At 40.4% G+C, this 26,789-nt stretch overlaps 1 protein-coding gene across 1 annotated transcript in view; it reads left to right on the top strand.

Moving 5' to 3' along the window:
- The window catches only part of AASS (aminoadipate-semialdehyde synthase), a 57,436-nt gene that overhangs the window by 26,584 nt on the left and 4,063 nt on the right, over nt 1-26,789 (top strand). Inside the window, exons 12-21 of the mRNA XM_036905646.2 lie at nt 7,481-7,540; nt 7,726-7,793; nt 10,211-10,332; nt 10,516-10,642; nt 13,981-14,091; nt 14,184-14,292; nt 15,113-15,253; nt 20,691-20,858; nt 24,849-24,944; nt 26,545-26,660. Of these exons, the coding sequence (XP_036761541.1) occupies nt 7,481-7,540; nt 7,726-7,793; nt 10,211-10,332; nt 10,516-10,642; nt 13,981-14,091; nt 14,184-14,292; nt 15,113-15,253; nt 20,691-20,858; nt 24,849-24,944; nt 26,545-26,660 (1,118 nt within the window). The remainder of the gene's footprint in view (nt 1-7,480; nt 7,541-7,725; nt 7,794-10,210; nt 10,333-10,515; nt 10,643-13,980; nt 14,092-14,183; nt 14,293-15,112; nt 15,254-20,690; nt 20,859-24,848; nt 24,945-26,544; nt 26,661-26,789) is intronic.

The raw sequence follows: 26,789 nt of genomic DNA, 5'->3' as shown, positions 1-26,789 counted from the left end.
ACTTGATTTATATGTGGATACCACATTTCTCTCTTTATTATTATTATTTTTAATAAAATGCTGAAGTGGTTGGTAGATACAAGATAAAGGTAGAAATCATAGTTTAGTGTTGTAAGAGAGCAAATGTAGATGATCAGGTGTGTGCCTGTAGACTATGTGTTAATCCCAGCTAGACAAGGGCAATAAAACATCCACGTATGCAGAAGATTTCTCTCAGAACAGGGGGGATGAGGTTCGAAGCCTCACCTCTGTTGATCCCCAATTTCTCACCTGATGGCCCCCCTGCGACTGTGCCTGTCTTAGGTTGTTCCTCCCTTGAGGAATCTTACCCGTCTCTGGCTAACCAGTCATCTTCCGGGGCCATACAGGGAAATGTGAAGTTGGTAAGTGAGAGGGAAGCCTTATCGTTTGAAAAGGTTAGCTTTTTACTTCTTTGCATATTTATGCCCTGTGGCTTCTATGCCCAGCATTTGTCTTGAGGTATCTTTACCACTTGGAGGAGTTATGATACTCGGTAAATTTGATATGAGGCACGAATTCTATTTAAGGGTTGTAATTAGGAAGGAAGAAGAAAAGCTATAGAAGTAGCAGGCGGAAGAAAACATGGGAAGATTGATTATTTCTTTGACATATCTTCTTGTAGAGTAACTTCAGCATGTATAGGTTTTAAACTACTAATTAAATTGCGCACACACATTAACATAATAGGAGTACAGTTATGTAACCAAAGCATACCTGTAATTACCAGCCATCTCCAGTGAAACCAAGAAAACCAGTTAGGCACCTTAGGCATTTGTGAAAACTAACCTATGATATGGTGGATATTGTCCAACTGAACTTGAACAGTCTGAGAGAAATCAGACAAATTAAAACAGTCCATTCCTGGGGACTGTTCACATCCCATATGTTCTTTTAACAGTAAATAGTCTGTAGTTGTAAGATTTTGGAGAGCTACAATTTGCAATTCTTCTAATTCTTGGTTGAGTTCCAACAGTATAGATCCAGTCAAATTTGTTGTTTTACTGTATGCACAGGCCAGCTTAGATATCTCCTTCATTCCCATGGCAAGTCCAGGAGCTGGTGGGATGAGTGCATCTACAGCTGTAGCAGTGCGTGGATCTTTGTTGGGGTTTTTTGATGATCATCTTCTGGCATGAGTCTTCCCGAGAGTGCTGATGTTGGAAGTTCTTTTTCATATCATATCTTAGGTCATTTTCGGGGTAGCCCAATTAGGCTTTGATCCTCTGTATAAACACAAACAGACCCTTTGCCTACACTTTTATATGCCCTTTATATCATTGTGTAGAACTCATTGGAGGTCACCACACAGGAACTGCTTTTTTATTTTTTTATTTTTTATCATTAATCTACACTTACATGACGAATATTTTGTTTACTAGGCTCTCCCCTATACCAGGTCCCCCCTATATGCCCCTTTACAGTCACTATCCATCAGCGTAGCAAATGTTGTAGAATCACTACTTGTCTTCTCTGTGTTGTACAGCCCTCCCCTTTCTCCCACCCCCCATGCATGCTAATCTTAATACCCCCCTTTTTCTCCCCTCCCCCTTATCCATCCCTACCCACCCATCCTCCCCAGTCCCTTTCCCTTTGGTACCTGTTAGTCCATTCTTGAGTTCTATGATTCTGCTGCTGTTTTGTTCCTTCAGTTTTTCCTTTGTTCTTATACTCCACAGATGAGTGAAATCATTTGGTAATTCTCTTTCTCCACTTGGCTTGTTTCACTGAGCATAATACCCTCCAGCTCCATCCATGTTGCTGCAAATGGTAGGATTGGCCCGTTTCTTATGGCTGAGTAGTATTCCATTGTGTAAATGTACCACATCTTTATCCATTCATCTATCGATGGACATTTAGGTTGCTTCCAATTCTTGGCTATTGTAAATAGTGTTGCGATAAACATAGGGGTGCATTGGTCTTTCTCATACTTGATTGCTGCATTCTTAGGGTAAATTCCTAGGAGTGCAATTCCTGGGTCAAATGGTAGGTCTGTTTTGAGCATTTTGATGTACCTCCATACTGCTTTCCACAATGGTTGAACTAATTTACATTCCCACCAGCAGTGTAGGAGGGTTCCCCTTTCTCCACAGCCTCGCCAACATTTGTTGTTGTTTGTCTTTTGGATGGCAGCCATCCTTACTTGTGTGAGGTGATACCTCATTGTAGTTTTAATTTGCATTTCTCTGATAATTAGTGATGTGGAGCAACTTTTCATGTGTCTGTTGGCCATCTGTATTTCTTTTTTGGAGAACCGTCTGTTCAGTTCCTCTGCCCATTTTTTAATTGGGTTATTTGTTTTTTGATTGTTGAGGTGTGTGAGCTCTTTATATATTCTGGACATCAAGCCTTTATCGGATGTGTCATTTTCAAATATATTCTCCCATACTGTAGGATACCTTTTTGTTCTATTGATGGTGTCTTTTGCTGTACAGAAGCTTTTCAGCTTAATATAGTCCCACTTGTTCATTTTTGCTGTTGTTTTCCTTGCCTGGGGAGATATGTTCAAGAAGAGGTCACTCATGTTTATGTCTAAGAGGTTTTTGCCTATGTTTTCTTCCAAGAGTTTAATGGTTTCATGACTTACATTCAGGTCTTTGATCCATTTTGAGTTTACTTTTGTATATGGGGTTAGACAATGGTCCAGTTTCATTCTCCTACATGTAGCTGTCCAGTTTTGCCAGCACCATCTGTTGAAGAGACTATCATTTCCCCATTGTATGTCCATGGCTCCTTAATCAAATATTAATTGACCATATATGTCTGGGTTAATGTCTGGATTCTCTAGTCTGTTCCATTGGTCTGTGGCTCTGTTCTTGTGCCAGTACCAAATTGTCTAGATTACTATGGCTTTATAATGGAGCTTGATGTTGGGGAGTGAGATTCCCCCCTACTTTATTCTTCTTTCTCAGGATTGCTTTGCCTATTCGGGGTCTTTGCTAGTTCCATATGAATTTTTGAATTGTTTGTTCCAGTTCATTGAAGAATGTTGCTGGTAGTTTCATAGGGATTGCATCAAATCTGTATATTGCTTTGGGCAGGATGGCCATTTTGACGATATTAATTCTTCCTATCCACGAGCATGGGATGCGTTTCCATCTGTTAGTGTCCCCTTTAATTTCTCTTAAGAGTGACTTGTAGTTTTCAGAGTATAAGTCTTTCACTTCTTTGGTTAGGTTTATTCCTAGGTATTTTATTTTTTTTGATGCAATTGTGAATGGAGTTGTTTTCCTGATTCCTCTTTCTGTTGGTTCATTGTTAGTGTATAGGAAAGCCACAGATTTCTGTGTGTTGATTTTGTATCCTGCAACTTTGCTGTATTCCAATATCAGTTCTACTAGTTTTGGGGTGGAGTCTTTAGGGTTTTTTATGTACAGTATCATGTCATCTGCAAATAGTGACAGTTTAACTTCTTCTTTACCAATCTGGATTCCTTGTATTTTTTTGTTTCGTCTGATTGCCATGGCTAGGACCTCCAGTACTATGTTAAATAACAGTGGGGAGAGTGGGCATCCCTGTCTAGTTTCCGATCTCAGAGGAAAAGCTTTCAGCTTCTCGCTGTTCAATATAAGGTTGGCTGTGGGTTTTTCATAGATGGCCTTTATTATGTTGAGGTACTTGCCCTCTATTCCCATTTTGCTGAGAGTTTTTATCATGAATGGATGTTGAACTTTGTCAAATGCTTTTTCAGCATCTATGGAGATGATCATGTGGTTTTTGTCTTTCTTTTTGTTGATGTGGTGGATGATGTTGATGGACTTTCGAATGTTGTGCCATCCTTGCATCCCTGAGATGAATCCTACTTGGTCATGTTGTACGATCCTTTTGATGTGTTTTTGAATGCGGTTTGCTAGTATTTTGTTGAGTATTTTTGCATCTACATTCATCAGGGATATTGGTCTGTAGTTTTATTTTTTGGTGGGGTCTTTGCCTGGTTTTGGTATTAGGGTGATGTTAGCTTCATAGAATGAGTTTGGGAGTATACCCTCCTCTTCTATTTTTTGGAAAACTCTAAGGAGAATGGGTATTATGTCTTCCCTGTATGTCTGATAAAATTCTGAGGTAAATCCATCTGGACCAGGGGATTTGTTCTTTGGTAGTTTTTTGATTACTGCTTCAATTTCGTTGCCGGTAATTGGTCTGTTTAGATTTTCTGTTTCTTCTGGGTCAGTCTTGGAAGGTTGTATTTTTCTAGGAAGTTGTCCATTTCTCCTAGGTTTCTCAGCTTGTTAGCGTATAGGTTTTCATAGTATTCTCTAATAATTCTTTGTATTTCTGTGGGGTCCGTCGTGATTTTTCCTTTCTCGTTTCTGATACTGCTGATTTGTGTTGACTCTCTTTTCCTCTTAATAAGTCTGGCTAGAGGCTTATCTATTTTGTTTATTTTCTCAAAGAACCAGCTCTTGGTTTCATTGATTTTTGCTATTGTTTTATTCTTCTCAATTTTATTTATTTCTTCTCTGATCTTTATTATGTCCCTCCTTCTGCTGACCTTAGGCCTCATTTGTTCTTCTTTTTCCAATTTCGATAATTGTGACATTAGACCATTCATTTGGGATTGTTATTCCTTTTTTAAATATGCTTGGATTGCTATATACTTTCCTCTTAAGACTGCTTTTGCTGTGTCCTACAGAAGTTGGGGCTTAGTGTTGTTGTTGTTGTTTGTTTCCATATATTGCTGGATCTCCATTTTGATTTGGTCATTGATCCATTGATTATTTAGGAGCGTGTTGTTAAGCCTCCATGTGTTTGTGAGCCTTTTTGCTTTCTTTGTACAGTTTATTTCTAGTTTTATGCCTTTGTGGTCTGAAAAGTTGGTTGGTAGGATTTCAATCTTTTGGAATTTACTGAGGCTCTTTTTGTGGCCTAGTATGTGTTCTATTCTGGAGAATGTTCCATGTGCACTTGAGAAGAATGTGTATCCTGTTGCTTTTGGATGTAGAGTTCTGTAGATGTCTATTAGGTCCATCTGTGCTAGTGTGTTGTTCAGTGCCTCTGTGTCCTTACTTATTTTCTGTCTGGTGGATCTGTCCTTTGGAGTGAGTGGTGTGTTGAAGTCTCCTAGAATGAATGCATTGCATTCTATTTCCTCCTTTAGTTCTGTTAATATTTGTTTCAGGTATGTTGGTGCTCCTGTATTGGGTGCATACATATTTATAATGGTTATATCCTCTTGTTGGACTGAGCCCTTTATCATTATGTAATGTCCTTCTTTGTGTTTTGTTACTTTCTTTATTTTGAAGTCTGTTTTGTCTGATACCAGAATTGCAACACCTGCTTTCTTCTCTTTGTTGTTTGCATGAAATATCTTTTTCCATCCCTTGAGTTTAAGTCTGTGCATGTCTTTGGGTTTGAGGTGAGTCTCTTGTAAGCAGCATATGGATGGATCTTGCTTTTTTATCCATTCTATTACTCTGTGTCTTTTGATTGGTGCATTCAGGCCATTTACATTTAGGGTGATTATTGAAAGGTATGAATTTATTGCCATTGCAGGCTTTAAGTTTGTGGTTACCAAATGTTCAGGGTTAGCTTCTTTACTATCTTACTGTCTAACTTAACTCACTTGTTGAGCTATTATAAATGCGGTCTGATGATTCTTCATTTCTCTCCCTTCTTATTCCTCCTCCTCCCTTCTTCCTATGTTGGGTGTTTTGTTCTGTGCTCTTTTAGGAGTGCTCCCATCTAGAGCAGTCCCTGTAGGATGCCCTGAAGAGGTGGTTTGTGGGAGGCAAATTCCCACAACTTTTGCTTGTCTGGGAATTGTTTAATCCCTCCTTCATATTTAAATGATATTCGTGCTGGATACAGTAGTCTTGGTTTGAGGCCCTTCTGTTTCATTGCATTAAGTATATCATGCCATTCTCTTCTGGCCTGTAGGGTTTCTGTTGAGAAGTCTGATGATAGCCTGATGGGTTTTCCTTTGTAGGTAACTGTTTTTTTTCTCTCTGGCTGCCTTTAATACTTTGTCCTTGTCTTTGATCTTTGCCATTTTAATTATTATGTGTCTTGGTGTTGCCCTCCTTGGATCCCTTGTCATGGGAGTTCTGTGTACCTCTGTGGTCTGAGAGGCCATTTCTTCCCCTAGTTTGGGGAAGTTTTCGGCAATTATTTCTTCAAAGACACTTTCTATCCCTTTTTCTGTCTCTTCTTTTTCTCGTATTCCAATGATGCATATATTATTCCTTTTTGATTGGTCACTCAGCTCTCTTAAAATTCTTTCATTCCTGGAGATCCTTTTATCTCTCTCTGCGTCAGCTTCTCTGCATTCCTGTTCTCTGTTTTCTAGTCCATTAATGGTCTCTTGCATCTCGTCCATTCTGTTTTGAAGTCCTTCCAGAGCTTGTTTTATTTCTGTATTCTCCTTCCTTAGTTCTTGCATATTTCTCTGCAGGTCCATCAGCATGGTTATGACTTTTGTTTTGAATTCTTTTTCAGGAAGACTGGCTAAATCTATCTCCCCAGGTTCCTTCTCAGGGGAAGATGTAGCAGATGCCGAAGCTGTCTGGGTTAGTCTTGTCTGGATCATATTTTTTTGCCTTTTCATGTTGACAGGTGCTATTGACTGTCAGCTAGGAGGGCCAAACTTTTCACTTGCTACTGTCCTTTCTTTACTGGGACAACTGCAACCCCTAGTGGCTTGTGTTGGGTAATTGCGTGTAGGCTGGGTCTTTGTGTCTTGCCCGGCCAAAGTGTAGGAATTTTCCTTTCTGTGGGCGTTTGCCTTAGGCTGTTTCTCTGTTTTCGCAGTGCCCGGAGGGGAATGGACGGGGGGAGGGGGCTGTTTGGCTGTTACCTCCGTGAGGGGTCTCAGAGATGTTGCACAGGGCGTTAGTGTGCCCGGTTTTCCCTGTAATTTCCAGCTACTGGGCTGTGACCTGTGTTGTTTCCGTCTAGCTGTTAAATCCCTGTCCCTTTAAGACTTTCAAAAAGCACTGGTTTTTCTTTGTCACAGGGGCATCAGCTTCGGCACCCGTTCAGAGGTCTTGCTGCCCTGTTTCCCTAGTTTCCAGCCCTCCACGCATGCACTGTGTCTGCGCTCTGGTGCGGGTGGCTGGGGCTGGGTGTTCAGCAGTGCTGGGCTCCCTCTCCCTCCCGCCGGGAGCTGGGGGGAGGTGTTCTTGGGTCCCGCCGGGCCGGGGCTTGTATCTTACCCCTTTCTCCAGGCTCTGGGCTCTCGCACGTGTGGATGTAGTCAGGCTGTTGTCCTGTGTCTTCTGGTCTCTCTTTTAGGATTAGTTGTATTTGTTGTATTTTCAAAAATATATATGTTTTTGGGAGGATATTCCCACTGTCCTACTCACGCCGCCATGTTGGCTCCCTCCATTTATTTATAGTCAAGGGATCTTCGGAAAACGTTCCTCAATTCTTTTTTTTTCTGAACTATTATTTTAATATGGATACAAACATCAACAAGCCTTCTTTACAATGTCATTTATCTCTTATCAATCTATTTTCCTTTCAGATATTGTCAGATGCAACTCAGCCTCTTGAAAGTCAGAATTTTTCTCCTGTGGTGCGAGATGTAAGTTGTGAAAAGAATTTTTTTTCCCATGAATGTATTTTCCCACTACCATCCCCTTTCTCTTTCCCTTTTCCTCTCCTTATCTTTCTGTCTCTGTTTTTGTTACTCTGTTTCTGTCAATCATGAGCCAATGTTTCTGGGACTAAAACGTGGATACTAAAGAAATGTTTGTCGTATACATTTAGGCAGTGATTACATCCAATGGTATGTTGCCTGATAAGTATAAATATATCCAGAAACTCCGAGAGAGCAGGTAAGTACTATTCTTATTTTGGTTCTCTTGAGTATCTTCTAATACTTCAATGTGAGTTCATGATACTAGGTTTATACAATAGGTAAAATTTGAAAATGTCTGTAAATATAGGAAATCTAAACTAAGTGACTCGCTGAAACCAATGTGAATTATTTTCCCTCTAACAGCATTGTAGCATCACTTTGGCTCACTGATGCCCTAGGTAGACTTGTGTGTAAGCAAGCAAAAGTCCAAAAGGTTGTCTGGGTAGCATCTTGTTCTTTCTGTAGCATGTTGTAGTTTTTCTTTCCTCAGTTATTTTCTCAAAGGAAAATGAGCAAACTAATCCTTCCTGTGGTGCTTTCAATCTTTTTTTGGTTGAGAGCTTGGACTCTCTTTTGTTTAGTGTAATGTTTAGGCAAGTGGGCTTTTGGTGAGAAATTAAGACAAGTAGTGAAGAAAGAAAATGGTGAGAAGTCAGTTTTCCCTGGGGATTTGTATTAGGAGGAAGGTGCGAGAAAATAATGTGGCAATTCTACCTAAGAGAGTAGTTCTCATAGAAAGATTCTTAGCTAGGGCTCCTGTTTCCTTAATTGATTTTCTTGCTCAGAGTTTGAAGACACTCACATTTCTTTGGAATGTTCTGGTGTTCTTCAGCTGATGGTACTTGATTTGTGTTTATATCTGCTCCATTGGTCTATTCATAACAAACAAACAAAAAAACCCATGCATTGAATTCTTAGGAGAAATCATAGTGGGAAAATTAAAAACAAAGAAATGTCTTATCTTAATGTTCAGTTATTCCATCTATAAAAGGTGAACAAAAAGATCTGTCCAGATTAAGTACATTGATCTTATGCTTTTTTGCTTATAGTTGCTTTTTATGTGTCAGTGAAATAGTCTGGCAAACCATACCAAGAGTGTATCATTTTTTTCTTTTTTTAAAGCAGCTAGCTCTGTAACCCTGTAGGAAAGTTTTTATTGGGGAAACTTCACGTGTTTGTTTTTCATAGCTCTCTGTTATCTTTTGATTCTCATCGCCTGATGGTCTCTTATATTACTATCCCTCATGATGTGTCAAACAGGATCAGTCACAATGACATTCTCACTCTTTTGCATCATACTGCATGTAGCACTATGTCTACTTGGCTACAATTGCTAGAATTTCCTGCACTCTGTCCTGGTGAAATCTTATGCCAAGAAACTGATACTGAACATTGCATTTTGAAAGGAAATTTAAATTATCTCAAATCCGGCCTTATTCTTACGTTCTGTTCATCACTTAGCCTGGAATGTTTATGTTTGCTGATGGGGTGGACAGTATTGAAATTTGGGAGTGTGTTTTAAAAAATTTATTTGAAACATTTTATTTTGGACATTAAAATACTAAGCTTTAATCACACAAACTATAAAAAGTGGTGTTAGAAAGGATATACATTTACCAAATAATAGTGGTTCTTTCTGGGAGGTAAAGTGGGATGGGGATCTAAGTTAAAGGACAACTCACCTCATCAGCAATATGAGTGTTGGAGGTAAAAAGGGGCAGGAACAGTTTGTATTTAGGTTTATTTTTATTCACTCACAATCAATGAAAAAGTTAAAATTTGAGAGACATCCTGGCCTGAAAGATTTCAAGAACAGAGCTTTCTGCTTAAGTCCCTGCACCCAGCCATTTCCATGGTTTTACATTGATAATCTGGGAATTTGATTCAAAAGACTTTTTATGAGCGTCTTCCATATTTAAGACAAAATCTGCTGAGCATTAATGGGCTTCTAAGGATGGATAAGACTTAGTCACTGTCTTGGAGTTCATAGTTTGTAGGAAAAAGGGATTTATCTACCAGGAAGGTACAATTTCCAACAGAATAAACAGTGCAAGAATCAAAATCTGGTCTAGTAATTCATGTTAGGTTTCTACATTTAACTCATAGCATTTGTGATTTCAAAGTTAGGGTTTTAACTGTTTTCAAATGACCCCAAATATAAATGACAAAATAATGTCTAATATGGATACTAATCTCCTCCTCAGATCGTTGTCTCCTTGGATTGTTGTGAGGAGTAAATAAGGTTTCCGATGTAAAGCCCCTAGCGTGATTTTGAGTCATGTCCCTGGAAGGACAAAGTGTGAGACCAAGTTACTTAATCGTGAGTAAGCCAGGCAGTGGTCCAACATCTGTACCTCACTAGTGGTATTGGGAATCGTGAAAGTCTAGGGACATACAACCTCAGAGATGTCAGGGTCTACTGTTCATTGTACAAAACCTGCAATAATTAAAAAATGTTGTTACAGGGAACTCCTGTTGAGGTTATTATAAGGAACGTGGGAAAAAGTTAATGCTTCATAGTCTAAGTTTTAGTTTGGCTTGGGGACAGCAAGATTTTGTTACTAAATTTTTTTCTTTGTTAAATCCCGCACCCCCCTCCTCTTTTATTTATAGGGAACATGCTCAGTCACTTTCAATGGGCACCAAGAAAAAGGTCTTGGTTCTTGGAACTGGTTATGTATCTGAGCCTGTATTGGAATACCTGTCGAGAGATGACAATATAGAAGTAACAGTAGGTAAATAAGCCCCAATTTGTAAAAGAAGAAAAACTGATTTCAGAGCATGTTTACACTGTGATCTTTAGTTGATTATCTTGTTTCTAAACTTTGAGAAATCATTTTTAGAGATATTAAAATGAGGTTTACTCTCTGTCTAGTGGAAGGAAATCTAAAAATTGGACTTTTTAATTCTTGAAATAGGCTCTGACCTGAAGAATCAAATTGAGCAGTTAGGCAAGAAATATAAAATTAATTCTGTCATCATGGACATTGGTAAACAAGAGAAGGAGTTGGGCTCCTTGGTGGCAACGCAGGATCTTGTCATTAGGTAAATATCTAGCAAGAAATGATTGCCATATATTTTGCTGTTATCATTATTATTTCTCTCCTTGTTTTGTCTTTCTCCTTGCCTCCCTTCTCCTCTAAGTGCTTTTAAATTGAAGTGTGCATCCAGAAAAGTGCACATATCATAAGTGTATAATTCAGTGAATTTTCACCAAGTGAACCATCATCCAGAATACAGTAGCACCCAGAAGCCCTCCTTGTGCCCCTTTCCATTATTACCCCATCCACAAAGGGGAATCCTGGCTTCTAGGGATTAGTTTTTGCTCAATTTCAACTTCGTACAGTTGGAGTCACTCAGTATGTCCTCACTTGTGGCTCTTTCATTCAACATTGTGGCTGTGAGAGTTGCTTGTGTGGTTGGCTGTGATTGTCGATTACTCATCTCCACCGCTGTGTACTATTCCAGTGTATGAATGTACCATTATCATCCACTTGACTGTTGATGGATGTTTAGGTTGTTTCTGAATTTGACTATTATGATTCTGCTGCTATAAACATTTCAGTATTTGTCTTTTGGTTACCACATGCTCACATTTCTGTTGGGTATCTACCTAGAGGTGGAATTGTTGGGTCATGAGATATTCATGTTTCATATATTTTGGTGGCTATTTTATCCTTTGGACTTATAAAGCTTAAATGAAAATAAATAGGTTCTCTAGACTTATGACCATTTTAGTCTTACCATAGGAAAGGATCTTGAAATATGGTGTTTATTACTATAGTAAAAATGCAGATCTAACTTCTAGGTACAGAGCTACATGAGGGTTAGTCTATAATTAAGTTTGGTTTTCAAAAACCAATAGTATTTATTCTTAGAATATAATTTTTCCAAGATGTGAGAAAGAAAATTACTTTTCTTTCATAATTAGATCACTTTACTACTTAGATCAGATTCAAATGCTATTTTTGGAGGAAGTTCTGTGATATCCCATTGGGGAAAAAAAAAAGATGTGGAATATAGACATAATGAATGGTAATTCCAGGTGGGAACTTCTGTATTTTCTGTTGATATATTTAAATTATAGGCTTATTTTGGGCATCTAAAACATTATTCAACTTATATAAAATGTGCATTAAATTTTATTCAGCAAAGATTTATCAATGACCAGTAGATCCAGTCTGTTAGTGATATGATTATGAATATAGGTTCTGATTCAAAATCTAATGTTCTAGCCTACTGAATAAAACAAAGAGTTCTGTTTTTGTCACACATTGGTACTTAAGTAGAATACTGTTTTTTCATTAAAAAATATGAAAATAGCACCATAGAACACATTTGGAACTAAATCTGAAACAAAATATGACAAGATAATGGACAAAGACAATAATGTATTAATATGCACAAATTTTAAAATTTAGCAAACTGGTGGCCTTGAATACGATTTAACATTAGCTAAATCTGTTTCATAATTTTTCTCAGTTCGTTTTCAATGTTGAATATGCTGTTAAACATTAAATAATTAGTGTTATTTAATTAATAACTCTTTAGAGTTCCTTAAATAATTTTTTTTATTTTTAAGCCTGGGAGAGAACTTTTTGACAGAAATTTATTTTAAACGTTTTGATAGGGACTAACAAAATAAAACAAGTAAAGAATACGTTTCACAACAAATTTTATATTAATATGTCAGATTCTTATGGTTTTAATTTGCAAGTTTAGATTTTAATGATTTAATGCAAAGTAGTAGAGTTTCTAAGTTACTTTGAAAATCCTATTTGTATTTTGTGTATGTTTTTGTGGGTGGCATTTCTAAATTATTTGCATTAGTTGGGTTGAAGTCAACTCAGATAATTCAAGGGTTATGTCCCCTTGAGTAGTTACTATATTACATATACAGTGAATTGTGAACTCTAATCCCTTTGTTCAAAGTAGGCACCATCAATCAAAGTTCTATCATTCTAGGTCTCATCATATTATTAGGTTAGTGTAGATAAGGCCAATGTTTAAAAATATTATATCTTGATACAACTTTTATCAGTCAAGTTTTCAATGCAGGGAATGTGACACTTAAATTCCCACTTAACCTTTAAGATAGCATCATTGTACATTTTCTATTAATAATTTTCCTACAGTTTTACAGTATTTAGTTCATTAGTGTTTAAAGGGCTACCACATTTAGTAAAAATTTCTTTTTGTTAAAAAAGCTAAAAAACTGATCAACAGCCTTTATATTGGTACTAGCAAATATGTACACAATTTTATTCTATATGATAATAAATCTAATGGCAATACTCTATGCTATTAACCTAAGGAGGAATAAGTGTCTAAGAGGTGGGTGGTTCTATGTTTTATGTAAAAGAGAGAAAATATGAAATACTGAATTTGGCAAGTACAGTGATATAGTGTGGTAATGCTTCTGAGTTGTATTTATAGTTTGTATTTACATAGGTTGCTTTACCAAATAAGCAATAAGCCAGTAGAACTTAAGTATTGTTATGCAATTGATAGTATGTTTTATTATTCCTTAGAATATGAATATACTCATTATATTGCCATTTATGGAAATTGATTTTTTTTGTGATTGTGTAGTCCTGGCACCAAATTAAAATGTAGTCAGGTTTTGGAAACCCAATCAAAGTTGAGTTTTGAGTACAGTCATAATTTGCTCACCATCTAGACTTTTAGCCATTTCAATAGCCTTTACACCAATCAATACCATTAAAGTCTATTTCTTCTTCCTGGCTCTTCCTAGACTCTACTCTTTAATGTAACATATGAGTTACCTTGACTTAGTTTAACTGCCTCCTATTTGGGAGATAGGAGGGTAAAAAGAATAGCAACCTTACCTTTTCGGGACCCAAGGCAGAAAATTGTGGAAACACAAAGTTGAGTGGAATAAATTCTATTAAATGTTATTAAGAAATAACTGAATACATGCAGAGAAAGGAGATATGGCTTTAGGGGAATCTGAGAAAGCTTCCTGGAGGAGACATGTTCTCAGACATTTCTTTAAGGACGGAATGACCTGGATGGAAGTTGGTGAGTGGAGGGAGTATTCCAAGTGGAAGTCACAGTATGAGTAAAGCTTCAGAGCTGGGAAAGTAAAGGCTGTGAGTGGAGAATTACAATAGCTTCTGTAGTTCTCATAGATGGTTTATGAAGGAGATCAAGGGAGAAAAATGGAAACGATTCATGAAGGTCATATTGTAGAGTTTTAAATGTGGTAACAGGATGGATTGATTCTATAGTCCTCAAGGCGTCATTGGTCATCTCTGAGAAAATAATCGGAGGGTGTCCGAGCTTTTAGTACAGTTCAACGTACATTGGAAGGTAGGGTTGTATATACAAGATGGTTTCTGATTGTTTTTTCCATTTTGAAGCTTGCTGCCGTATGTATTGCACCCCCTTGTGGCCAAGGCCTGCATCACAAGCAAAGTTAACATGATCACTGCAAGTTACATCACTCCAGCATTAAAAGACTTGCAAAAGAGGTAAGTTTCAGTCATTTTCAACAACGTAGCTCCATGGCATTATTTTCATTTTATATGCAACCTTTCCTTCCTCCTCTTTCCATCTGTTCTAGTGTGGAAGATGCTGGCATCACAGTCATTGGTGAATTGGGGTTGGACCCTGGTCTCGATCATATGTTGGCAAAGGAAACAATAGATAAGGCCAGAGAAGTGGGAGCCACGGTGAGCCAGATTTACACCTAAAGGTCCACTTAGGGAAATGTGAAAAGGTCCAGATTTTTGTGTACAGAAATAACCTTTCTGTAATTTTGTTTGAAGAGGCTGCTATATTCTAACTTATACTTTGATTAGACATTTCAAAATAAAATTCTGTAACTGCAGAAATAGCTGCTTGGTAAAATAATGCCCAAGTCTCAGTAATCGATTTGTAGAGAAATAGATGCTAGACAATGTTAACTTCATGAAAGATTTTAGACTGCCTTGGAGAGTCTATAATAAGCATTGACTTTTAAAAGTCAGAAAAATTATTCAGAATATCATCATTCTGTTGGTATATGAAGTATCTTTTACATGTGAGAAGGAACTATTGGGTATGAAAATGTGTTGAATTAGACAAGATGTTTTTGGTTATATATGTAACATAATCAAATGAATTCTAAATCTATATTATATTCAATTCTATTTTAATATTAAGTCATTATAATTATATGCTATAGTATACACAATCAAATAGGTAATTTGGATACAAAAGTCAGGAGGAATTGACCAAGCAGAATTGAAATAATAGCTAGATTTTTAACTGAGGAAAATGTTCGTCAGAATCTAGAGGATTAAAAAAATAAATCTATAAAATATGGCTGACTTAATCAAATGGTGTTTGGTTTTAAGGATGTGTTTTTGAAAGCCTTTGCAACTTTAAGAAAGGAAAACCTGTTGCCAGCTTACCTCATTTGTGTCACTGTATTTAGTTAATTATTTGGAACCATTATCTTCCCTAACTTATTGCTAATTCTCTTTAATTTATTGATTCTTTATTTTACAGATTGAATCTTATATTTCCTACTGTGGTGGGCTTCCAGCCCCTGAATATTCAGACAATCCTTTGAGATACAAATTTAGCTGGAGTCCAGTGGGCGTCCTGATGAACGTAATGCAGCCTGCCACCTATCTGCTCAATGGAAAGGTGAAGGGTCATCATCAGAGCTTTGGAGAGGCAAACCTGCAGTTACTGACTGAGGAAGTCCAGACTCCGTCCCTGATAACTAGGCCCCTTTGTAGTGGCTGTGCTGCGTATGTTCCACTCTGTCCTCCTTTGGTGTTTCCCAGTATATAGTTTCTATTCCACTTGGTGTGCATGGTCTCCTCCCCATTCACATTAAAGTTTTTACTCATTCTTTCCTCTTTAACTTGTTGCAAGTTGTTGCTACAACTTGCAAATTCACTTCTCAACTTTTCTGCATATGTAAATACTGGTCACCTGGTGATTTGTTTTGGCTTCACAAACATTTAGTGAATCCCTCCTATGTGCTGGACTTGGGGCCAGACACTAAGGGTTGTCCCTCTGAAGGAAGGACCTCAGGGAACTCACTGCTGGAATGGGGGTAGCTCTTGGAATGAAAGAAGTTAAAATTTCTTTCCCAGCTGCTGCATACCAGAATGTAAACGCTCTCTGAGTTCAGTATTATTTTCATCATTTTACAGTAAGGAAACTATGGCTCAAAGAGAATGTTCAGGATCATTCAGCTGGGATTCAAACCCAGGTCTAACTAACTCCAAAGGCTTTTCTCTCCCCTTTTACCAGATTTCCTCCTGGCAGGGAAGACAGACATGGGGATAAAGAGCTAAAATCCCATGGGAGAAATCCCAAAGTATATGAAAGTGCCGCAGCAATGCAGACAAGAGGCGATTGGTTTGACCTTGGTGAGGAGGTGGGGGAGGATGAAATGAGCAGAGAAGAGAAGGTGCTTGGCCTCGAGGGATGGGAAGGTGCCATCAGGGGCACAGCCACGCAGGACTGCCCTAACATCAGTTTCATTTTTGCAACTGCTCTGCTAGGGTAAACGGGAGAAAATAGGCCTAAGAAGCTCAGCTCACTCAGCCACAGTTAAAGAGATTGAAAGTGGCGCAGCCAGTATCCAAATCACTTCTGTCTGCTTTCATACTTTATGCTCTTAACGTAAGAAGAGACTTGTAGTTAGGAACAAGTGTGACCAGACTGAGGGCTGCTCTTTAAACATTGGGCCCCAGGCACCTCAGTTATCTGACCTGAGCTCTGGCCCTGCAGGGAGCGATGAATTCAGGGATCAGACGTCTGTGCATTCTCAGTGTATCTGAATCTAAGTGTATTTCAAGGAGGGTGTGGTTCATAGCCTGTGCTACACCCTGGAATCACCAGGGCCGTTTAAAAAATACTGATGCCTGGGCTCCGTCTCTAGAGATTCCAACAAGCCTGCATTTGGGGACCTTTAAAAAGCTCCCCCAGTGATTCTAATGTGTAGCTGAATTTGAGAAGAACTGATTTAATGACCAGAGGACCAGAGCTGTACTTAAAACACTGTCAGAAAGGCAGGGCACTTAAATGTGATACTGGAAAGATACATTCATACGTTTCAGGATATGAAACAGGACCCCTGAGCTCTGGTCCAAATGCTGGCATCCCTCTCAGTGTCATCGAAGGCCAAGCAGTTGTAAAGGTCCACTGGGCATCAGGTTCCTGATATGTAATGTAGGCGCTAATGGTCCAACCAGTTCTCCAATGCCAAGAAGCATGAGGTTTGTGCCAGAACTCAGTCTAATGTTCTACCAAGCATACATCTTTTTATATGTCGCAGCCTGTCTCCCATGGCATTTCAACAGCTCCTCCACTTTCTGCAGTTGTGGAAAAGGGACTGGCCTGTGTTTGGTATAAACTAACGTGGGAATGTAGGCAAAATTCTTGCTTCAGTTGGGCAAAATGCTTATTTTCAGTAGGCCATATACATAATACAGATGATAACAATGAAAGAGTCAGCAGAGTGCAAGCTGTGGAGCAGAGAGAGCAAGGGGTTTGAAGGCAGTGGCCTGGCCCTGGGCTCTAGCTCTGCCATGACTGACTGGTTGGCCCTGGAACCATCACTTTATCTCTCTGAGTTTTGGGCTCCTTGTCTAAAGAGAAGCATAATAATACCGGCCCTGTGGGGTTCTTGGAGTGGGGCTCAGAGAGGTCATAGTGTCAGGTGTGCCCTGGTGCCTAGCAGATGTCAGCCACATAAAGGAATTGATAGCAGTGAGATCCCACCAAGAGCAAGTTTTTTTTCAGGCAGTGAAAGTTGTATTTGTTGAGCTTGAAGCTTTTTCCCTTTCATCCTGAGCTCCTTTTGTGAAACAGGAGTGCTGTTTTGCATCTCCCTAACACTTTGGAGGACACCAAGAGAGAACATGAAGCTTTTCTTTTCTTTGCTAACATGATACTTTTTTCAAGGCCCCACTCAAGATTCCTCTCATGGATCTGGCTTTGCCTGACGACTCCAGCCCCCATTCACTATTCTTTGGTCCAAACTCCCACACTTTGCTTGTCTGTGTCCAAAATTTTTCAGATGCTGTATTATTCACTCGGTAATTCAAGTGTATCCGTCTGTCTCCCAGCCCAGACTGTTAACTTTTTAAAACCACTCTTGTCCTCTTGTCCCTCGTTCCCCTCTGCCACCATCATACCGCAGGGTGGAGCAGGCCTTCTTTCATTCACAGGATCATGGGGGGGTGGGCAGTGACCTCTCTGACTTCTGTTTAAAGTTAAAGCTTAAGCTTTTCCAGCAACTTAGGCCATGACCCTGAATTAGGACATATCTCATTGTCCTATATCCTGGTAGTAATTTCTAGCCACTGGTACTATTTTTAACTTCTAATCCTATTTCTAACAAATCTGATTTCCTTCCACATATAGGAGACAATGATTGTGTCTCAGTTTTGTTCCCTCCATAGATGGTGGGACATTGGTGGCACCTGGGAGAGTGACATGGCAGAGAATCGCCCTCATCTCCTTCAGTCTACTCTCCCAAACTTCTCCCAGCTAAACAAAAACTCTTAAGTAAGGATGATGCTCGCCCTGCACACCCAGCCTTGAGATCGGCTTCCTAGCTCTCTTCCATTGCTTGTTCCTCTCTTGCCTGTAGCACCCAGCCTGTCCTTTGTAGGAAATTATGAGCCGCCTCTGCTCTCCATTGCCTGCGGCCATCCTTAAGGCACTTCCCAGGCGCACCCCCCATGGTATCACCTGGAGTGCTGTGCCTTGTCACCCAGTGTCCTCAAAAGGCTGATCTGCCAATAAGCCCCGTTAAGGGGACAGACAGTACAGTGTAGTACAGAAAACATGGGCATGGTGTCAGATAGACCTGGGTTCCCATCTGCCTCTGGGGGACTCTCAGCCTCAGTTTTCAGTTCTGAAAAATGGGTTATTGGACAGATTAAAGATAATGTATATGAGGTACCCAACCTTGTGTTCAGTGGGCCCTGAATAGATGATTGTCTGTATATTTACTGGTTCAGTGTCTCTGGAGTTTAGCGTTCGAGCTTATTGTTGGTGAGTCTCAGTGGGTGTGGGTGTGGATGTGAGGACAGAGCTGGAGTTAGAGCAGCCTGTAGCAGCAGTGAGTAGAGGACCACTGTTTCTGCTGGGACTGGGTCTTGGATGAGAGCATTGTCCAGTCAGAAAAGAAATGCATGTTCTCTGTCAAATTGGTAGATATGCCTTTCTGTCTTCATCCAAGTCACTAATAAAATATTAAACAGGACAGGGCTTGTTAATGAGCTCCATGATATTGTCCTAGAAACACAACTCTGCACTGATAGTAATTGAGAATGATTACCCAGTAATTTTGGGGTCAAGTTGCTGTAGCAGCTGTCAGTCTCTCTAAATGAATTATTACCATTCAGCTTACGTTTCCCTATTTTCTTCACAAGGATCTCATGATAAACTTATGAACCAGCTGATTTATTTTTGATGAGTAAAATCCTGAAATGTGCTAGTCTTCGTTGAATTTTTCTTCAGAAAATTTTCTTCACCTTCAACCAAGTAATGAAAACTTTAGAATTGCCACAGGTTATAGAAGTGAGATAGGTGTGGAGACCCCAAAGGTTCACATTTTTCTTCTTAGTAGATTATTTCTCTTTACATTTAGAGCTCTGACAGAAGAATTTTGTTTTAAAGAAATAGTGCAGAAAGGGTTCCTCGTGTAATGTTTACTATGCAGTCCAGAAGAGTTTCATAAGGAAATTAAGTAGAAAGCGTTCCCCACTTCCTTCAGAGCCCCACTCTTGGAGTTTTAGACAGTGCTTGGGGCTCCGCAGGCCAGCCTTTTATCGGGAGGGCCGCCACCGGGCTTGACTCACAGTGGTCACAGCAGTTGCCCTCTGGGGCTTCAGCCCCCTGTGCGTTTGTGCTTTCTCTCTCATACCGAGGCACACGCAGAACCTAGCTCCGAAAGCTCTGCGAATCGTAGGGTCAGCCGGAGACTGTCGGGCGATTTACACAGAATCCATCGGAGGGCACGCCGGCCGCTCCCTAGGGCAGAATTGCTTTGTGCAGCAGGAGACACGTGGTCAGAAACCGTTTCCAGCGGCGCAAGCCGGGCCGAATCCAGTTCCACCAGCAGCCCCACCAGGATTCTCTGCCCTGATTTTATCGCTGCAGGATGCTTTTCATTATCTCAGAGATATTCATAAACCTCAAACTGAAAGAAAAATTGAGCCCTTCAGCCAAAATTAAACGGAAAAGAAAGCTTCACTGCGTTTTGAGCGGATGTGGTGGGGGAGGGTGTGATAAGAGGATTACTGAGAATTCAGAAGAGCTTGGGGATCAGCCATCTGACTGCTCACCAGCAGTCGGATCAGGGGTAGCACTCGTCTGAGTTTGAGGGTAGTTTCACTGCGTTGTCTTTCTCTAGAGGGAACCTATCCCCGGTTCCCCTTCCCCAGCGTATGCCTGCCGGTCGATTAGTCTAGGCTCTGAGCGCCTTGCAGGTGCTCTGCCGCAGGCCCTCGGCACTTGGTACATGGTCAGTGAGTAAAGGAGTGAGTGGAGAGAGGACTTGAATCTAATTTCTTGCTCTCCTGATTGCCTCCACAATGAGTGTGGTCCCGGCACTCCCATAGTAGGTGCTCAGTAAATGCCGGGGTGAATGAAATGTACAAGACTACTGCCTGGTGGGTCTTCAGAAGGGGGATGGGAGTAAAGAAAAAGAGCAGAGGGAGAATATTGCCATCGCTGCTTGAGCATAGAAGTCATTTAAAGAAGTATCTTGCTTTTAACAAGCTTATTGTTTATGTAAAAACAAAACAAAAATCTGATGGGACATAATTCAGTGCCGTCTTATCCAGGAACAAAATAGAAAACAAGACCTTAGTCGAAGTTAAATGCTTTAAGTCAGATTTTAAAGCTTGGGAGATAATAATGACCTTGTGACTTACGATATTAGTGGAGCAGCTTGAATATATGGATGTTGATCATGATAGTTTCCTTAAATTTTCTTTCAAATCCTCTGTCCCTTCTTTTAAAACTTGCATTTGTTATGTGAACAGTGCAGATGAATCCAAAGGGGGCCACATCGGTGTAACCCAGCTTGTGCCTTTGCCTTGTTCCTCAGGTCGTGAATACTGCCGGTGGGGTCTCCTTTCTTGATGCTGTTACTCCCATGGATTACTTCCCGGGATTGAATTTGGAGGGCTACCCTAACAGAGACAGTACAAGATACGCTGAGATTTATGGCATTCCGTCTGCTCACACTTTGTTGCGGGGGACACTGAGATACAAGGTAAGCCGCTGTGGTTCAGATAAAACATGTCGCCTGCTTTGATGTAAGTGCTGTGGACACTTGGTTTTTCTTAGTAATCAAGATAACTAAGATAAACCAATTGGAATCTGTTTTCTCTGGATATTCTTCTGATTGAATGTCTTAGGGGAGCTGAAAATGGCTTGAGTAAAAAGGGAATTTTTGACTCACGAGGAGTGGGGCCCAGTGAAAGGTCAGCCTCCAGTGTAGTGAGATTTGGGGGCCAAAGTGATAACACTGGAACTTGGTCTCTCGCCACCTCTCAGCTCTCCAAGGTTTGGCTACTGTCCCAGGCACCACACGGTGGCAGAATGCGGCAGCATCTCCAGCCTTTTCAGTTCAGATCCAGAGAATGAAAAAGTGCATGTTCTTCAAAGCTTAAAATGCAATTTATGTCTCATTAGCCCCCATGATCAGTGGGATGAAATGTGCAAAACAGCTTTGGCCTCTGTTTTATGTCCCTGAAGCTGGAGATGTCGTCAGTGTCACCATCCCCAAAGCAAATCTGAAATGTTTTTATAACAAAATGTGTAGATTCTACAAGCATAAACACAAATTTATTTTATTTCTAGAAGCTACACGGTTATGAATCATGGAAGACTAGTTCCTTGTATGACCAGCTTGAAAAGTGCAGTCTCCTAGGGCTTTTAAAACAAATCGTTGCAAACTGGGTAGCTTAAAACAATATAAACTTATTCCCTCACCAGTCGTGAGGTCAGTTTGAAATCCAAGTGTGGGCAGGGCTGCTGCCTTCTGGAGGCTTGGAGGGAAAACTGTCCACCTCTCTCCTTACTGCAGCTGGCCACCCCCAGTTCTTGGTGTTTTCTAATTCGTAGGCACTTTGGTCCAACCTATGCCTCTACCTCTCTGTCACCTTCTGTTTGTGTCACAGTGTCCAACACTAGTCATTGGATTTAGGGCCTACCCTAAGTATAAGTTGATTTCAGATAGAGATCCTTGACTAATTATATCTGCCAAGATCCAGATAAGCTCATATTTTGATGTTCTACATGGATATGAATTATGAGGGGGGCACCGTTCCACCCCCAGCAATGAGTGTGCCTATTTCACTACATCTCTAAACACCGGAGGTCAGATTTCAGGTCTCTGCCCTGCGAGATCTCCTGACCAGGGCCAGAAGGGGATTGTCTTGTATGTGTCACCCAGTCCTCACTAGGGATCCTTTTCCTGGGAGCAGAGATGCACGGGCCTGTCGGCGGTGACCCCTGCTCTCGTGCCTGCTCTCCCCTTGCTCCCAGCATGCCGCTGCTGTCTCCTTTGCCTGGAAAGTGCTCCCCAGGTATCACACCACTCTCCTTCGGCTCCTTCAGGACTTTGTTCTCAGTGAGGCTTTCTATGCTTTGGTATTTAAAATCACTTCCTTTCCCCTTCCATGTATGAGGTGGGCATCAGGAATTAGTGAGCACTGCTGGTATTATTTGTGTGTGAAAGGGAACTGAAACATTATGCAAGAGCAGAGTGTTGACGTGTGAAGACTGGCTTCTGGGTTGCCTTATTTCTCCATGTCTAACTATTTATTCTTAGAGAGAGACAACTACTGCATTTACTACTCTTTAGAGCTTCTATTGCATTTATTGGCACTTAGCATTTATGTCCCAGCATTTTTAGTTAGATTTTTATGTATATTTTTCTTGTCCCCTGAAATAAATTGTAAGCTAAGCAGAGGGCAGGTACCTGTACCCTCATGACTATGATGTCCACACCATCCAGGAATCAAACGAGATGTCAGTGATCACATCTAAGGAAATCTCAGAACCACAGATGTTCCACAGGCCTTTAGGCACAGCGTAAATTCTAGTCTGAATTGCAGCCATACCATCCCCAGCTCTGGCAGATCTCTTGACCCTATTTTCTTCAACTTCTCTGCAGGACATTAGTGACTTTTTTTGGTGGGGGCAGGGGTTGCCCAGGAATCAGGATTTTCTGGTAGCTTTAAGGATCAACTCTTACCACATCTGTAGATGCAAGAATTTAAAAGATTTAAGAACTGAATAAAGCTCTCAAGAATGTGTATGGGTTGAGAGGCATTCCCCCACGGAAGTCCTGGGGATGGAAGACGTCAGTGTTCATATCCACGAGGGCCATCATCCTGGGCAGTGCCAGCAGCCCCTCCGTAACTTGAATCTTCTTTCCAGCATTAGAGACGAGATACTATCGCCAAAGTGTGCAGGAGGCTGTGGTGTGCCTGCCTGTGCCTGCCTGTCCCCTGGCTGGCCTTCCAGGCCCAGCTCAATGTCCCCTTCCCATGGGATCCTGCCTAACTCCTTCTCCCTGGCTCCCCTCCTCCCACATCTCTGTGTGTTTCCTGTCCTGTGCTCCCATAGCTCTGTTCACCTCTGTTGCCATATCTAGAACGTTCTCCTGTAGTGACCACAGAGTTTGCTCACTGTACACCAGGCCTTATTTGTGGCTTTGTCTCATCCTTCTACTCTCTTCATGGATGCCGACCGCATTTTTCATGCCTGTGGCCTCAGCCTCTAGCACAAGTCTGACACCGGGAAGCAGTTTGCTAAATGCTTCTTGGTGAATGAATACATATGATAAATTCATTTCTAGAGGTCCTCATAAAAATGTATTTCTGAGTTTGAGAAATAGGTCAGAAATGTCTCAGTAGTTTATAGATGTTGGATGCCAGAATCTCTGGCACGCATCAGGTATCTAGAAGCAACCTGATGTGGGTATTACTTTCTGTTTCTCTTCTTTGAAGTAAATTCATGTTGGGTTACAGCAAATAAATGTGAATTCTTTCATTAGTAAACTTTGAACAATCTGAACAATACAACCTTTCAGAAATGTGAAAATTACTAGTTGACCACAATTCAATGTATAATTACTAGTTGATAATACACATTCAATATTGAAATATCCAATGGTTATGGGAAGTGTTTTGTATTTTAATAACTTTAATGTTTCCTAAATCAGGAATCCTTTCCCAGCCTTTCTTCTTCTTTCCTCTCACTCCTCCCCATCCCCCAGGATGCAGCGACTACAAAGCCCCTTATTTTGGTCTTCACTTCATCCTGTCCATTGTTCCCTTTTAGCATGCTGAAGTGCTGGATAATGGGGCCAGGGCATGGGGGTGGAGAATGCGCGCACACACACACTCTCTCTCTCTCTCTCTCTCTCTCTCTCCCTCTCCTGCTTTCTATGCCTACAGTCCAGCAGTTGAATTGACAGTTAATTGCAATTTGTGTTAAGTGCTCTCACTGAGATAGGTATGCCCCGGGAATACAGAGAAGAAAGGAGTGCCCACTCAGTACATATGCTGAGCTGGTTCTTAAAGGAGGAGTACATGCTGGAGAGGTGAGGAAGGGTGGCCATCCCTTCCCAGGCACAGGAGCGGTGTACACAGAGTCTGAGGCCTCATAGCATGTTTGGGGAATGGTGAGTGGCGCACGTGATGATTTGGGAGTCAGGCTGGAGGGGCATGGACTTCATATCTGTTCTGTAGGCAAAGAACACAAAGGAATTTTTATCAAAGTGAAGACATTTCAGAAAACCTCTCTGATTCCTACCTCTTTCCCTGCTCCCTGCATGCATCAGGACAGTGGATTATGCATTATCATTAGAATGGGTTATCTGCTCTGAGGGATATTCTTCCAAGCTCCTTCCATTGTAAGAGAGAGAACTCTTCTATGAAGTATTATTCTGCTAAACTGAAAACACATACCACATGAGGAATTTTCCCTTCTGCTGCCAGAAAATGCCACTCAGATGTTACCCAGAAACAGAAGTAAAGACCCAAGTTTTGCAAGGTCTCATGAAAACCAATGAAATTGTTGTGACAGTATTGATTCTGGTTTGAACCTGAAGGTGGTTGCATCGATGTGAGCAACACAAATGGCTATTTCAGCCTGGTTTCTAAATGAATTACAAAGACAGATTCCTCTTTTTGAGAAAGCTTTTTTGAAAAGAAAATTTTCATATACTGCTTAATAATTCTTGTTACAGGGATATGCAAAAGCCTTGAATGGATTTGTAAAATTGGGTCTTATTAACAGAGATGCATTTCCTGCCCTTCAACCTGAGGCCAGCTCTCTCACCTGGGTGAGTGACTTCAGAATTATATGTTGTCTGGTGCTCTTCAGAAATGCTTCTGAAGTGGTAAGCTTTGAACTTTGGTTTGGACCAGCAGAAAAACCCATTCCATGGCTTATGTGCAGGAAGATTAACCCAACGTCTAAGCCCCCTTTCTTCCCACTGTTAAGGGAAGATGGAGAGATCATGGGGCTGACTCACTACACCTATTTCCTGCAGCAACTTCTGCTACTTGATTGCTTCCTCAGTCCTGGGAAGAGGACTTGCCCTGCTACTGGGTTCTGGGCTCTGCCATTTGTCTAAGTGGTGACTGAGGGACAAGAGTTCAACTTGGGCCTCCTGCAGCTGATAAACCAGGAAAGCTGTTGGTGGTATCACAGAACTGGACTTCCAACCCCAAAATCCCATCAGCTCTTTGATTTGATCATTTGTAGCTATGAGTAATTTGAGTTTTCATTTATGAGTTTATACCCATTATGTGTATTGTATTAAAATCTTAGAATCTCAAGTTTGGAAGGGACTTTGAACTTGGGACTGAATGTAAAGTAGAGGTGCTGCTAACTGCCAGGAATTAACCTGTTTACTAGCTGGTCATCCAACTTAAACTAACTTAAACTATGTGCCCATATTCTAGCAGAAATGCCAGAAATTTATCACAAGGGGAAAAAGATCAGTATTGCAACTTTGGTATTCTTGCTAGCTAGTTTCTTTTAAATTCAGTTTTTTTGTGTATCTGAGAGACTTCCCAATACAAAGTTTACCTTTGATAAGTGTACTGGTTGGACAGAAGTGAATAAATACCTGTAGAGAGAATCTCGGGTCGAGGCAGCTGGATTGGATCAGTTGGTGCAGACATTCTTAGTGATGGCCCCAGGCTAGCAAAGGGACTGGCAAACTATTTTTCTGGTGAAGCATCATATTTTTTTGTTGTTGTTAAAAGACCAGTAGGCTTTTTAGACCATATAGTCTCTTGTCAGCTACTCAATTCTGCCAGAGACAATACCTAAACAAATGATCATGGCTATGTTCCAAGAAAATTTTTTATTTACAAAACCAGGTGGTGAGGTGAATTTGGCCTGTGAACCAGTTTGTTGATCCTTAATCCAGAGCATAACTTTTCACTGGAAGGAGTTTTGTTTAGGAAGTAGATAAAGCTGTGATCACTGTTTAAGTGTCTGTCTGTTGAGTTTTTATGATCTGCAAGGTTTTTCTCATCTCTTGAACTTACAAAAGAACTCTGGTTGCTACTAGCAACCACAGCAATGGTTTATCCTGGCCAAAGCGGACTGCTGGCAGGTGAGGGCGAATGGGTGGAATTGTGATGGAGAGAATATGAAAGGCAGGAGATGTGGTAAATATCGGCCCATCCGTTTAGTATTGATTTGATGTTATGACCCATTTTTATTGCTGAAATACCATTTTGGAATACCATGCACTTGTTGATATGTGGGGTGTACAGGCATGTGTTTATGTATGTGTGTGTGTTACTATTTACTATTTCTAATTTAAAATTTGAGGTGCATTTGAGGTCAAATATCTTAGGATAATTTCTCAACTTATTTTGTATTTTATTAGGACTTTGAATTTTTATCTTTACTTTTCTAACCAGAAAGAACTCCTCTGTGGTCTAGTTGGCATTTCACCCTCCTCCAAGCACAATGTGCTCAAGGAAGCTGTCCTTAAGAAACTAGGAGGTGACAATACCCAGCTGGAGGCTGCTGAATGGTAGGAATCCACCAATCAACCTAGAGCAAAATACTAGATCAATGATTATTTAATCTTTTCTAGTGAAAAAAAGATCAAGATAGAACCAGACATTTTACATTGTCTTTGATTAATTTGCTGCTCCATTGT

This window comes from Manis pentadactyla, chromosome 7 (assembly GCF_030020395.1).
Source record: "Manis pentadactyla isolate mManPen7 chromosome 7, mManPen7.hap1, whole genome shotgun sequence".
In the NCBI taxonomy this organism is placed as follows: domain Eukaryota; kingdom Metazoa; phylum Chordata; class Mammalia; order Pholidota; family Manidae; genus Manis; species Manis pentadactyla.
This window is presented reverse-complemented; position numbering and strand designations above follow the sequence as displayed.